At 44.6% G+C, this 14407-nt stretch overlaps 1 protein-coding gene across 12 annotated transcripts in view; it reads right to left on the reverse strand.

Moving 5' to 3' along the window:
- The window catches only part of BLTP1 (bridge-like lipid transfer protein family member 1), a 392853-nt gene that overhangs the window by 141140 nt on the left and 237306 nt on the right, over positions 1–14407 (reverse strand). For 11 of the 12 annotated variants that reach the window (XM_075348975.1, XM_075349025.1, XM_075349061.1 and 8 more), the window contains 3 exons: positions 4440–4490; positions 2466–2672; positions 596–834 (listed from right to left, as the gene is read on the reverse strand). In XM_075348975.1, coding sequence (XP_075205090.1) covers positions 596–834; positions 2466–2672; positions 4440–4490 — 497 coding nt within the window. The remainder of the gene's footprint in view (positions 1–595; positions 835–2465; positions 2673–4439; positions 4491–14407) is intronic. The other variant, XM_075348994.1, reaches the window with a different exon arrangement.

Here is a 14407-nt window from a genome sequence, read left to right on the forward strand (position 1 = left end):
TTCCTTCAGGATGGTGACAGAATCTGTGGGGCAATGCTAGTGTCACTGACCCTGCTTCTATTATCACAACCTGATGACAATTTGTTTTCTGTTTTTTGGGAGGGTAGGGAGAGCAAATGTGATAGAAGTTGCGGAAAAGTGACTGCAAGGAAATTCTCCTGTAATGTCACATTTGAGACTCCTCTAAAAGTAAAGGAAAAAAAAAATAGATATTAACAGAACAGGGAGAGTGGTGGGGAATTTTACAGCAAAACAAATTACAACAATGTGGTTAGGGTTTGAAGATAAATATTTATAAAGGGCTTTATAGGTATCAGAGAACCCCTCTAATGGATTTGGGTACATCACTTGGTAAATGCAGAATGTGAAGTTGACCACTATCTTAGCAGATTAGTACTAAGTCTCTATAGTATATTAATATGCAAAAAGGGATTTTCATGGTCCTCTAGATACCTGATGTAAATATCACTAGAAATATTTTTTAATTTTGCAGAACAGGAGCAATTTTTCACTAAGATGCTCCACGTAGATTATAAAGACAGCATAGACACATAGTATCCCTCTAAAATGGATACGATTGTGCTCGGATTTGTACCTGTCATTCCATGACTTCTCATTCTTCCCATTTTGTACTCTGCTTTAAGAGATGGTAGAAGTGCAGCTCCAATAGCGATGCCATCCAGCATAGCACTGAACTTCAAGACAATGGGTTTCTTCTCCAAACCCTCTGGGAGTTGAGGAAACACATTGGTTTCAATTGGAGTTTGGTTAACACTCGTGGGGGTCTTTTCAGAGAGTAATGGAGTGGCCACATCCTCTTTTGCTGGGGGCACGCTGTAAAAGAGATAGGAATAAACATCTGTTAGTACACAACACTAAGACGTGCATCTTGCTTTTTGGTGATAGCTTGAAGGTACAGACCCAGAGTCTGAAGCTGCATTTTTAACAGTCACCTTGTGGGGCCTCTCAAAGTAAAATAGAAGTCAGTGTACAAGAAAATACAAAAAAAATCTGGATTTCACAGGGAAGGGTATCCCAGACCAGAAACTTGCTTGTTTACACAAGCCGACCGCTGCCATTGTTTTCAGCAGCACGTCCTGTTCACCGAGGAAGATGCGCTGCCAAGAGAGATGATCTTATGTGCAATACTAAAGATCATTTCACCCAACGAACAAGCATTTTACTCATTCATCTAGTGATCGGCAGCCTGTTTACACTGCAAGATTATTGTGATCCATTGTTCGTAGGAAAGCTCAATCATGATAATCGAGCAGTGTTAATGGGCTTAAAATGGAGTGGTTTACCATTATATAATGATTAGTGTGTACATTTGAAGCAGTCATATTTTGAGATTTTCATATAGCTTATTGGTATGGTAATAAGTATATGCCTATACTTAAAGGAAACTTGGCATCTAAAAATGCTATTGCCACAATGTTCTTCTATATCCCCATGGCAGGGACATGTACCTTATACGGAAAATATTTGACATTATCCCATGTTATATTCTCAAGAAAACCAAGTGGTCTGATGGGGAGCTCCAAACTGTGCTGGGTGACATTTTTCTGCCTTACAATATCGCCTTAATCATATAACTGAATTTGATAGCCAGGTGTTTGGATAAGTAGATTAAATCATCCATGCCAATAATAGCTGTAGGGGTTTGTGTAACAAGGCAGAGGGGGGCACCAAATTCAGTCCAGAGACATCCATCAGACGGCTCGGCGCTCAAAATACAGCACATGACAACTACAGTACTGCTGTTTTTTTATTTTTTAAATATAATGACAGCTTTCAAATAAAGGTGTTATCTGGCCAACAACACCCTTATTGTTCATCAATATCAGACCTGTGGAGGTTTGATATCCAGAACTCCCATTGATTATCTGGGAGTTCTGGCAACGGCTGGATGCAAACATTGAATGGAGCTAAACAAATCAGCTCTGTTCAAAGTGTTGCGGCTGCTCCTGAGAAAAGTAAGTAGATCTGCTACTATTCAAGAAAATAAAATCTATAAAGTATATATAAAAGTATAGGTTATTGATATATATACCCCAGGACAACCTCTTCAAAACAGTAAAGCTTTAAATCCATGCACAACTGGATTGTTAATCTGACCTATGGTCTTTTAAATCAATATACTTCCATGAGTAACATTCTCTTTCTTAGATTAGCAAAATATGTAACTTACTTTTTCCAGCTATGTATGGTATTCCCTATATGCACAGAACTATTGCTCACACTAGTCATACAGGGTAGAGTTTGTGTTGGCGGATTACAGATTATATAGTGTATTGTCTAGTGTCAATTTTATGAAATTTTCTTACATAGAAAGAGATAATTGACAATATTTATGGTAAAATTAATATATTTTTGCATTTGGTAAAAGGTCTCCATAATGATCTCTCTTTCGGGACAGTGCCAGAGATTAGAATAGGATCTGTAATGCACAGTTCAGGACTCACACTGTGGACGGCTGCCGGATGAGATCAGAGATCTGCTTTGAGAGCTGGTGGGAGCTGCGGACCATCATGCTGTGCAGAGTTGCCGGGTGTTGTGGGATATTTATGCTGATTGCTCCGACTTTGAACACGGCAGCGTTGCTTGTCCTCAGGCCCCTTTGAGCACTATAAAGGGCTTGGGATTTTGCAATGCTGCATTTTACCACAGTCCTGGATGAATATAAAAGACAGATTAAAGACATTACTACTGAGCATCCTTGTAGGTATGTCACAGCAATACAAGTGATGTACTCCCACACCGAAACATGCATTACTGACGGTCATGCTCCTGTTCACTTAGTATCAGACATGACATAGGTCGTGCATTGTATTTTCTTCCAAAAATACAAATATTTCCTGCACACATTTATATAGGTAAAGACTGGATGTTTCATTTCTAGATTATTGTGCAGAATAGTTCATTTCTCATTAGCCATAATGACCGGTGGCCTCAGGATCTATGTTCTCTACCCCAACTAGAAAAATGACTTACATTAAATGAGAGTAAGAAAATCATATAATTTTGGACATGAAGAAAACTAAAAAAAATGTGTTGGCAAATTCCCTGATATATTAAATCTGCGTGAAGTTATAAAAAATGCATTAACTCTAAAAATAATAAGGTTTTTCAAAGTAGTTTCACAGTTTTTAAGGTAGAAATAAGTCCATCAAGTTCAACCTATAACCTACATCAGGGGCATAACTGTTGTGATCGCTATCGGGCCCGTGTTTCAGGGGGACCCACCGACCTCAGCACCTACTTCATAAAAGATGTTCATCTGAGGACGTACATTCAGCTGAAGTGTATAGCAATGCAGAGACTAATAGAGTGCTTGCCTCGCTATACATGCTGCCGGCCAATCAGAGGCCAGCAACTGACGTCGGCATGCCTGTGACTAGGGACATTTACCATCACTGCCATGCGCCCCTAGTTACAGGACACGCCTACGTCAGCTGCCAGCACCTGCTGTAGAAAAGGACGGCAGGGGAGTGGAGGAAGAGGAGTACAATGTTTTGATTTCTTTTATGTAGAACTGGGAACATATATACAAGGATGGGCCCAGAATGAGGGACATATATATCAGCATGGGGAACATATATACCTGGAAGGGACCAAGGATAAGGGACATTAGTACAGAATAGGGAACATTAGTACATAATGGGGGGAGGGCAACATAGGTCTTTATAGGATTTAGAAATCTGTGGGGGCCCAAACATCAGACCAACAGAGCAGAGTGGTGAGAATAGTGGGGTCTTGATCCAAATCTTGCACTGGGGACCGTCGGACTCTAGCTACGTCACTGCCTAACTTGTAGAAAACGCAGGAAGATGTCATTTTGAATATGTCATCTGGAACTACTTCATTCTGTCCTCAGACATGGCCGGATAACTAAGATTAAGCGATGCCAATTTAGATTATGTCAACAGATCACACTCTTTAAATAGGGGTTCAAGTCACCAAACCCCACCAGTATCCAAGATAAGTCAAGATACAAAAAATCCCAAGCATGTCATGTAAAGCACCATAAACATGAGAGTTTGGGCTTTGGTGAAATTTCCAATTATATGGATGGGATGGGATTTTCCCCACAGTAAAATAATGAGATACAGATTGCTCATGTCATATAATTAACGATCACCAAGTGTGCCACTATGGAGACCTTCAGTGGACTAGATAGTGGGGGTCTGTATTTGTACTTTGTACGTAGAAATTAGGTTTTATTTGGTTTAAATACTTACCTATAGGCAACGCTCCTGTATATACCAATGCTCCTTAGGTCTGCCAGTCTATACATAAATGTAGCACTGTATCGAACAGTATGGCACAAATTGTTACATGCACAAAAATGAAAAACCCTGAATAGGGGTGAAATTATGTACTCAAAATCATCACATCACAAGATCACGACAACTGAACAAGTAACAATCAGGACATACAGAAACTCTTGTTTGGCTGTGCTTGTTGGAGATGTAGGAAAATCCTCCAATCTATAGGTGAAAGTTCAAGAGAAAAGTAAGATGAAAACAAAAAAACAAAAAAAATCAAAGATCGATCATACATCTGTGCAAAACTAGCTGGAGACAAAACTAAAAAACCCAACAGTATGACTAACTGGGCACAGATCAGACACAACATGTCAACTGTGGATTTACATTTTTACAGCATATACAAACTGTAAATCCATATATTTATCCAGGTAGTTAGATGGATATAGTCCATTTTTAAAGTTACAATAACTAACTTTCATTTCTAAATGTAATAAGATCATGAAAAATGTACGGTATATCCAGGAATGGTATGATACACAACCAAAATATTTGGAGAGAAATCTCAAAGTAACGTTTTTATGTAAACACTAAAAAATGTAATGTTTTAAATATTTATACACTATATAGTCAAAAGCATTAGGACACCCACACATTACACCCACAGGAGCTTTATAACTTTATGATTTTATCCCCAATTAATACAGAGGAGCATTAGTGAGATCGGACACCAATGTTAGATGAGAATGCTTGACCCACAATTATCATTCTAGTTTATCCCAAAGCTGCTCGATGGAGTGGAGGTCAGGGTTCGCTTTGGTACAGCCAAGTTTTACCACACCAACCTCACCCAACTATGTCTTTATGGAGCTTGCTATGTGCACTGCGGCACAGTCATGCTGAAATAGAGAAAGGCCTTGTCCAAAATGTTCCCCTAAAGTAGCATAATATTGTCAAACAAGTCTTGGTATGCTGAAGCATTATGATTTCCCATCACTGGGTTAAAGGGTCCAAGTCAAGCCCTGAATTACATCTCTACGCCATCAATTGTTAAATTTGGCAAAATGTAGTCAGGCACTTATCCATCACACTGCAATATAGAGAAGTGTGATTTGTCATTTCCCAAAACAATTTCCACGGTCCAGTCCAAACTTATCAGGTGAACTTAGTTTAACTTTTCATGTCTGTGTTACTATACTTCCTCCACTATTAAATAAAACTACATGCAGGAGATGGTGAGAGGCTGGATTTTACACATCAATGGCAAATGAGACGAATTTGCAAACCTGAATTAAAAGGTACATATAGCGCCGGCGTTCCTGCACTACCCTGACTTTCCCCAAGAGGGATGCCAGCTCACTCACTGCTGAGGCCAGACTGTGTCCTTCCCTGCACTTCCAAGGCAACCATGTACTCTTCTGCCTTCTCTCTCCTGGAGCCTGTTCGTGCCACACAGGTCCTCTGGGAATGTGCAGGAAAGGGCTGGCGCACCATTTCCTGGAAGTGCCTCTAAGCCTGTGGCTGAAAGGCAGTAGGTACTTAAGCCATCCTTCCAATAGGGGTGGTGCCTGCGCAACGCCTTTAGTTAGTTGTCAGGTCCCGTTACCTATTTCTGTGCCCGCCTTCCCATACCCATCTGCCCCTGTTGTGCCAACCATACCGTTCAGATCTAGCCATCCTGTCTCCTTCAGCCATCCCAGCTGCAGCCACCTGCACTAGAAACTGTACCTGCTGGCATATGAGTATGTCCCCGCATTTCCTGCTCTGGGAGTCAGCTGCCACAGTTCTGGACACTGCCCCGAGTGTGGTTGCTTAGCTAAACCCCTTCCATGTCAGGGTAAGCCCAAGTCCCAATGGGTCCACTCCTACTACTGCTCGCCCCAACCCCGGCAAGTGTTATAGTACTTAGTGCAACAATTACTCAAAGACATGAGTGAGTGTTTGACGGCTGTCATAAAAAACACCGATCTCTCACTGAAAGCTCCACAGATAGTCATTGCCCCTCTGCTCTGAAAAATCTGATCACTCCTGTAATTCATTACAAATCGTGTACCCAGTTGTCCGTGTTACACAACTGAAACGAATATATGTCAAAACATGCAAATGCCTAAAGGCTATGTGCGCACGTTGCGTAAAAACATGCAGTTACGCTGCGCTTTGTAGCGCAGCGTAACTGCATGCGTCCTGCGGCCCCTGCACAGTCTATGGAGATTGTGCAGGGGCCGTGCGCACGTGGCGTCTAAGAGCGCAGCGCTTCGGCTACTGCCGAAGCGCTGCGCAAAAAGAAGTGACATGTCACTTCTTTCCTGCGCTTTGCCGGCAGCTCCTGCTCTGTCTATGGGAGGAGCTGCAGGCAGAGCGCATGGAATCGGCGCTCACTACGGACATTTCTGCAGCGATCTAAAGCGCACATGTGCTCTTCAGATCGCTGCAGAAATTTCTGCAGGGCTAGTACGCAACGTGCGCACATAGCCTTAGAGCAAAGCATGCATAACATTTATTGAAGTACATCCGTTACAAAATCCATAAATCAGATGGGGAGCAGAAAGAGGTCCCATACACACAGTTAAAAGACAATAGTAAACAGTAACTCCATTTTATAAAGAAAAAGTTAAGAAATCACAGTTCAGCTTATTTAGAAAAAATGAGTATTAATTATGCCTAATAATGTTAACATACAAGGAATTAAATTGGGCCCAGTTAACTACCAATCAACATTATATGCAGATAATCTTATTATACCATACATATCCTAATTTCTTTATTGGCTATAATGAAGGAATTTGATAAATTTAGCTTTCTAAGTAATTTTAAAATAAATTAATCAAAATCCAAAGTCTTAAACATCTCTCTAGCTAGTGATGAAGTTAATCAAGTGATTGGTGACAATTAGATACAAAAAAAATATTTGGAAGTGTTCAATTCTTCTGACTTATCCAAACTGTCTATGCTTAATTATCAAACACTCTTCGATCGCACTCTTAAGGACCTTGTGTCTTAAGGCCCAGTCACACACAACGACTTACCAGCGATCCCGAAAACGATGCGACCTTATAGGGATCGCTGGTAAGTCGCTGGGAGGTCGCTGGTGAGATGTCACACAGTCAGACCTTACAAACGATGCAGGAACAATACAGGTCGCAGTAGCGACCTGTATAACGATCTCAGCAGTCACTGTGACCCTGTTACACAGTGTCAAACACAGCGATGTGTCCTTCCCTGCAGGACATCACCTTTGAAGAAAATGGCCTGGACCATTCTGCAACGACTAGCGATCTCACAGCAGGGACCTGATCGCTGGTAGATGTCGCACAACGAGATCGCTAACGGGATCACTACTGCGTCACAGAAACCGTGACTCAGCAGCGATCTCGCTAGCGATCTCGTTATGTGTGACGGTACCTTTATAGTAAACTGAAATTATCCTGGTTTAGAAGCTATTTCAATGAACGTCGTTCTGCCTTGATTAGATTTATTTGGAGTAGATAAAGGCCTAGAAGGGGCATGTAAACTTTAGTCCGCCCTAAATCCGAAGGGAGAACCGGTCTTCCCAACTTCAAGACTTATTTCCAAGCCTCCACTCTAACCCACCTCTTGGACTGGCCTTTTCACACTTCAACTAATGGGTTGAACTTGAACAAGACTTGCCTATCCCACTGAAGCATGTTCCCTGGGTTACTCCAAAAGACATTCCTTGGGTAAGTCTCTGTGCAGACCTAATCAGGGATACACTTGAAATCTGGCACAAACTCCTGAAAAAAAAACATGTCTTTCTTGGATTCTTAGTCCTCTTACTCCACTTTTTCTTTTCTATCTGGATTATTGCGTCATACTTTTTTTGGATGAAGAGATATAAAGAACACCTGTCTGTATCATGTACTCAATGGCTATACGTTACCACCGATTGGATCTCGCCAAAATCAATTTCCTTTTCAGAAACTTTTATGGTTTTAATATTTACAATCGCATCCGGTATAACATCACAGGGAGCAGACTGCTTATGCCAGCCAACACCCACTGTTTTTGAAAATTTGATTCCGCAGGATTCTTTGCTTGGTCATGCAGTCTCTATGCATTATATCTGGTCAGAGGGAGTAGCTTGGAAAGGTTGAGTTTTCAAAGGGCATGGGAACGGGAACTTGGAGTAGCAATTTCCCACTCAGTGGGAGAAAGGATTTTTATTTACTCACAAACTCTCTGTTGTGTCTGTCAAGATGGTACCAATACCCTTCAAAAATAAATTTTTCCTTATGTCCTGGAAACTTGAAGGCATTGTGAGAGGGAGGAAGGCATTGTGAGAGGGAGAAAGGCACCACGTGCCATATTCAGTGAGAATGCAGTAAGATGAAACCTTTCTGGGAGACTGTTTTCTCTCCCTATCACCTGCTCATAGGGAGTAGGGTTGTAAACAGTCCTCAGGAGGCTCTTCTTTACATTTTACCCTCTTTAATAACATATGAAAAGAAATAGATTTGTTTTTTATAATAGCAGCTCCTTCTGTGATCCCATGTCACTGGCGGTCAACTGAGCTTCCAACCATGTCTGAATGATACTCAGAGATGGCTAGTATTTGTCGAATGGAAAAGCTATCTGCAGAGAGTTCAGGGCATTCAGATACATTTAGGAAATTAGGGAGTGTTTGGATTCTGTTCCATGATTTTTCTGACTTTCATAGGATATTTTAATAGGCTCTTTTTGTAGATTGTTTGGGCCTGGGTTGGTGCTCTGTGAGATATTCCGTGAAGTATATTGTGACTTATATACCTTGTTTCCACCCATGTTTTTTTCCTTCCCACCCCTTTTCAAAGAATGCCTGAAATATTACCATTGTCTAATTTATCTCTTTAGGCAATTGTTTATTTCATGCTGATCTTGCTTGACCATTTGATTGACTTTTGATTATAATAAAATATTTTCATTACAATTTTTTTTATTTATAATTTTGTAACAGTTGACCTTTGTACTTTATTTTTAGCTTTCATTCCCTATTTTGTACCTTCTTTCTAAAATGAGACACCTCCAGGATCTCCTACCTAGCCCAAAGCAGAGCTTTATAAGGCATCTCTACACTACATACGTACATAATTTTACAATAACTGGGAAACAACTGGATGGCAATAGCCAAAATCTTCAGTTCTTAACCAGAATTTGTAAATTTAGGAACAAATAGAAACCTGATAACAGTCATACTAGAGGCTAAACAGCAACTTGTAGGTAGGAGATTGTGTAAATTAGCTTATTGGATAACCTAGATGGAAAAACTGGTATTAAGAGGACTTTGTTTTAATATAAAGATTGCATCTAGTAACAGAGTTCATCCTTCCCGAAAACTGCAGTGTTGTCATTAGTGAGGTGTTTTCAAGCCAATTTATAGGACGGATCAAATGATGTTAGCCTGGAAAAATAGACATCCGAAAATTGCTTAGTATGTATAATAAAAATGCTATCAAAGCTGGCTAAAATGATACATAATTAATCAGACAATAAAACCTGAAAAGAAGTGGATCTACAAATGCAAATGCAATTCTGGTCGAAATGCAGAAGCAAGCAGGTCAAATAAAGCAGAGCGCTATCATTATTGCTAGTGTTACCATCAGAATTAATGCATATGGGGCAAGAGGTTCAGCCTCAGCTGTGGTGCCCTGACTAAACATCTCCTGGGGTTTAAAAAGCTGTCGCCTCATCAATGATAATCCTTTTCAAAAAGTATCCTCTGGATCGAGCCAGGTCCCACTTTTCCTGCTAAAAGCAGATTTTGCTATGGGAAGGCTGCGCCAGCCAGGCATTTTTCACAAGCAGTTTGGACACAGTAGATCTTTAACCCCTTCCCTCCTTAGTTAGTTTTAGCCTCCGTGGCTGTCTCATTTTTCAAACCTAAAGTGACATTATGTTGTAATAATATCCCACTGATTTTTTTTTTGTGGCCCATTGTACTTTATGTTATGTTAGTAAGTAGTGATGGGCGGACTCTGACTGAATAAGTCCAGATCCGCGTTAGTTCAAAACTACCTGAGCACCGACCCTGTAGGTACTCCAGGTAATGATCCGAGTCCAGTAACTCGGGTAAAGGAAAAAAATAAATAAAAAAAAGGCATGTTATACTTACAAAGTTTCCCACGAGGCTGTACACTGCTGGGTCCGCTCAAACTACTTCTGGGGCTGGTCATTATCCTTTATACGTATGCACTGCTTCTCCCGTCGGCAGTCCCCATGTCTCTGATTAGTTGCAGTCATACCTGCCCCCATCATGTGTGGCAGCGTGTCTCACTCCTCACTCTATTCAATCAAAGGCGTTGTGTGTGTGTGTCTCTCTATTGGTGTAAAAATAAACAAAACCAGCGTAGGGTCCCCTTCGTATTATGATAACCAGCACAGATTAAGCCCACAGCTACAGGCTGCAGCCTCCTGCCGTGCGCCTATGTTGGCTGCGTTTCAAAATATGAAAGACGCATGCGGCTTTTTAAAATTATTTAAATAAATAATTTAAAAAAGTGTCCGCTTTTCTGGCATGTCAGGAGCTCTGCCAATGTGACATGGCACCCTTAAGCCATTCCAAATAAATCTGAACTCCATAATGGCTCTCCTACTATTCTGAAGTTTACCTGCATCAAAAGTAGTTTTTACCACATATGGTGTACTGACAAATTCAGGAGAAAATGTGTAACAAATTGTAAAGCCCATTTTCTTCTATTGCCTTTTTTTGAAAATTAAAGCTTAACCCCTTAACGACCTTTGACGTACTGGGTACGTCACGGTGACGTGGTGCTAAACGACCCATGACGTACCCAGTACGTCATGGCGAAATCGCGGTCCCGGAGCCCCGGGGAGTCCAATTTCTTTAATTAAAACGGTAGATTCGGGAAGGAGGGGACCTCTGCCTGACCTCAGGAAGGGTGGTGCCTCCTCCCCGAACCTACAGAGGCTGTGATTGGCTGACAAACGCCGCTCAGCCAATTACAGTCACTGTAATGTTCTGGCCATTGAAAATGGTTGGAACATTTAAATCCAGCCCTGATTAGTGCTGCTGTAGCACTGGCCATTGGCTGGAGCTGGGTGATCGGTGCTTCACCCGCCCCCAGCTCTGATTGGAGAGACCGGTCTTGTGACCGCTCTCTCCAATCAATGTGGATCTGCGGCCTGTGACCGTCCCTGGAAGCCGAGGAGAGCGGTCTCTGCGGGTGCCCATCGGTAAGTTTCCGCCCGCCCCTGTCCCCGATCGCCCGCCCCTGTCCCCGATCGCCCGCCCCTGTCCCCGCCGCTGTCTCCGATCGCCCCGCCCACCATCGCCAGCCCCGCCGCGGCTTCGATCGCCCCGCCGCTGCTCCCGATCCACCGCTGTCCCCGCCGCCACGCTCGCCACTGTCCCCGCCGCTGCTCCCGATCCACCGCTGTCCCCGCCGCCACGCTCGCCACTGTCCCCGCCGCTGCTCCCGATCCACTGCTGTCCCCGCCGCCACGCTCGCCACTGTCCCCGCCGCTGCTCTGGATCCACCGCTGTCCTCGCCGCCACGCTCGCCACTGTCCCCGCCGCTGCTCCGGATCCACCGCTGTTCCCCGCCGCCACGCTCGCCCCTGTCCCCGATCGCCCCGCCTGCCACCGCCAGCCCCGCCGCTGTCTCCGATCGCCCCGCCCGCTATCGCCAGCCACGCCGCTGTCTCCGATCGCCCTGCCGCTGCTCCCGATCCACCGCTGTCCCCGCCGCCACGCTCGCCACTGTCCCCGCCACTGCTCCCGATCCATCGCTGTCCCCGCCGCCACGCTCGCCACTGTCCCCGCCGCTGCTCCCGATCCACCGCTGTCCCCGCCTCCACGCTCGCCACTGTCCCCGCCGCCGCTCTCGATCCACCGCTGTCCCCGCGCCCACCTTTTTCAGCCGCTGCTGCCCCCGAATCAGCCCACACTGTTCCCGATCGGCGGCCGCCGCCTCCTTCATCGGCTGCCCCTTCTCCATCGCCACTATACCTCCTATCCCTCCATGTGCTGCAAGCCACCTTCCCCCCACATGTGGGGGGAGGGTGGCTTGCAGCACATGTGGGGGTCGGGTGGCTTGCAGCACATGTGGGGGGAGGGTGGCTTGCAGCACATGTGGGGGGCGGGTGGCTTGCAGCAGATGTGGGGGGCGGGTGGCTTGCAGCACATGTGGGGGGAGGGTGGCTTGCAGCACATGTGGGGGGAGGGTGCACATGTGCTGCAAGCCACCCTCCCCCCACATGTGCTGCAAGCCACCCTCCCCCCACATGTACTGCTGCAAGCCACTCTCCCCCAACATGTGCTGCAAGCCACCCTCCCCCCGGGGCCCCCCCTCCTCCATGTGCCATCTCTCTCTCCCATCAGACTCTGCCCCCTCCCCGATCTGCTGCCTGCTCTCTCCCATCCTCTTCATCTACTGCCCCCTCTCACCCTCTGTTGCCTCCTTCATCTGCTGCCTCTTCTGTCTGCTGTGATCCTGCTGCCTAGATCCATCCTGTAAGGTAAGTATCCCCATCTCACCTCCCTCCCCCCCATCCTCTGCCGCTCCTCCATCCGCTGCGCCATTTCCCATCATCCATCCGCTGCGCCCTTTCCCATCCTCTGCCGCTCCTCCATCCGCTGCGCCATTTCCCATCATCCATCCGCTGCGCCCTTTCCCATCCTCTGCCACTCCTCCACCCGCTGCGCCCTTTCCCATTTTCCATCCGCTGCGCCCTTTCTCATCTGCCGCCCCGCCCTCTCGCATCGCATTATCCAGCGCAGTTGCTCGCTTCCAGACTGCAGTGGATGATGATGCGATGCGAGACTCGTGCATTGCTCTCACGTTTGGCACTGGTCTTAGTGGCAGGCGCTCATTTTTTTTTTACTGATGTCTGTATTTTTTATTTCGCCAAACTAATTTTTTTGTATGGGAGGGGGGTCTAGTTTCCAAAATGGGATCACATGTGGGGGAGCTCCATTGTTTAGGCACCTCAGGGGGTCTCCAAATGAAACATGGCGTCTGCTAATAATTCCAATCAATTTTACTGTGAAATGGCGCTCCTTCTCTTCTGAGCCCCGCCGTACGCCCAAACAATTGATTTCCACCACATATGAGGTACCTGTGTACTCAGGAGAAATTGCACAATATATTTTATGGTGAATTTTTTCCTGATACCCTTCTGGAAAAAAAAGCTACCTGTTTGAAAAAACAATTTTGTGGTAAAAAAAAGAATAAAATATTTTCACGGCTGAACATTACAAACGTTTGTGAAGCCTCCAGGGGTTCAAAGTGCTCACTAAACAGCTAGATAAATTCCATGAGGGGTCTAGTTTCCAAAATGGGGTCAATTGTGGGGGAGCTCCATTGTTTAGGCACTTCAGGGGGGTCTCCAAACGCAACATGGCGTCCGCTAATAATTCCAACCAATTTTGCTGTGAAATGGCGCTCCTTGCCTTCCGAGTCCTGCCGTGTGCCCAAACATTTGATTTCCACCACATATGGGGTATCTGCGTACTCAGGAGAAAATGCACAATACATTTTATGGTGCATTTTTTCCTGATACCCTTGTGATAAAAAAAGCTACCTGGTTGAAGCAACAGTTTTGTGGTAAAAAAAAAAATTTTTTCTTTTCACGGCTCAACGTTATAAACTTCTGTGAAGCCCCCAGGGGTTCAAAGTGCACATCAAACATCTAGAAAAAATATTTGAGGGCTCTAGTTTCCAAAATGGGGTCACTTATGGGGGAGCTCCATTGTTTAGGCACCTCAGGGAGTCTTCAAACCCGACATGGCGTCCGCTAATGAGTGCAGCTAATTTTGCACTCAAAGAAGGGAATTTTGTTTACTTACCGTAAATTCCTTTTCTTCTAGCTCCTATTGGGAGACCCAGACAATTGGGTGTATAGCTTCTGCCTCCGGAGGCCACACAAAGTATTACACTTTAAAAGTGTAACCCCTCCCCTCTGCCTATACACCCTCCCGTGCATCACGGGCTCCTCAGTTTTGGTGCAAAAGCAGGAAGGAGGAAACTTATAAATTGGTCTAAGGTAAATTCAATCCGAAGGATGTTCGGAGAACTGAAAACCATGAACCAAAAGAAGAATTCAACATGAACAACATGTGTACACAAAAGAACAACCAGCCCGAAGGGAACAGGGGCGGGTGCTGGGTCTCCCAATAGGAGCTA

The sequence above is a fragment of the Anomaloglossus baeobatrachus genome, chromosome 1 (genome assembly GCF_048569485.1).
Source record: "Anomaloglossus baeobatrachus isolate aAnoBae1 chromosome 1, aAnoBae1.hap1, whole genome shotgun sequence".
NCBI lineage: Eukaryota > Metazoa > Chordata > Amphibia > Anura > Aromobatidae > Anomaloglossus > Anomaloglossus baeobatrachus.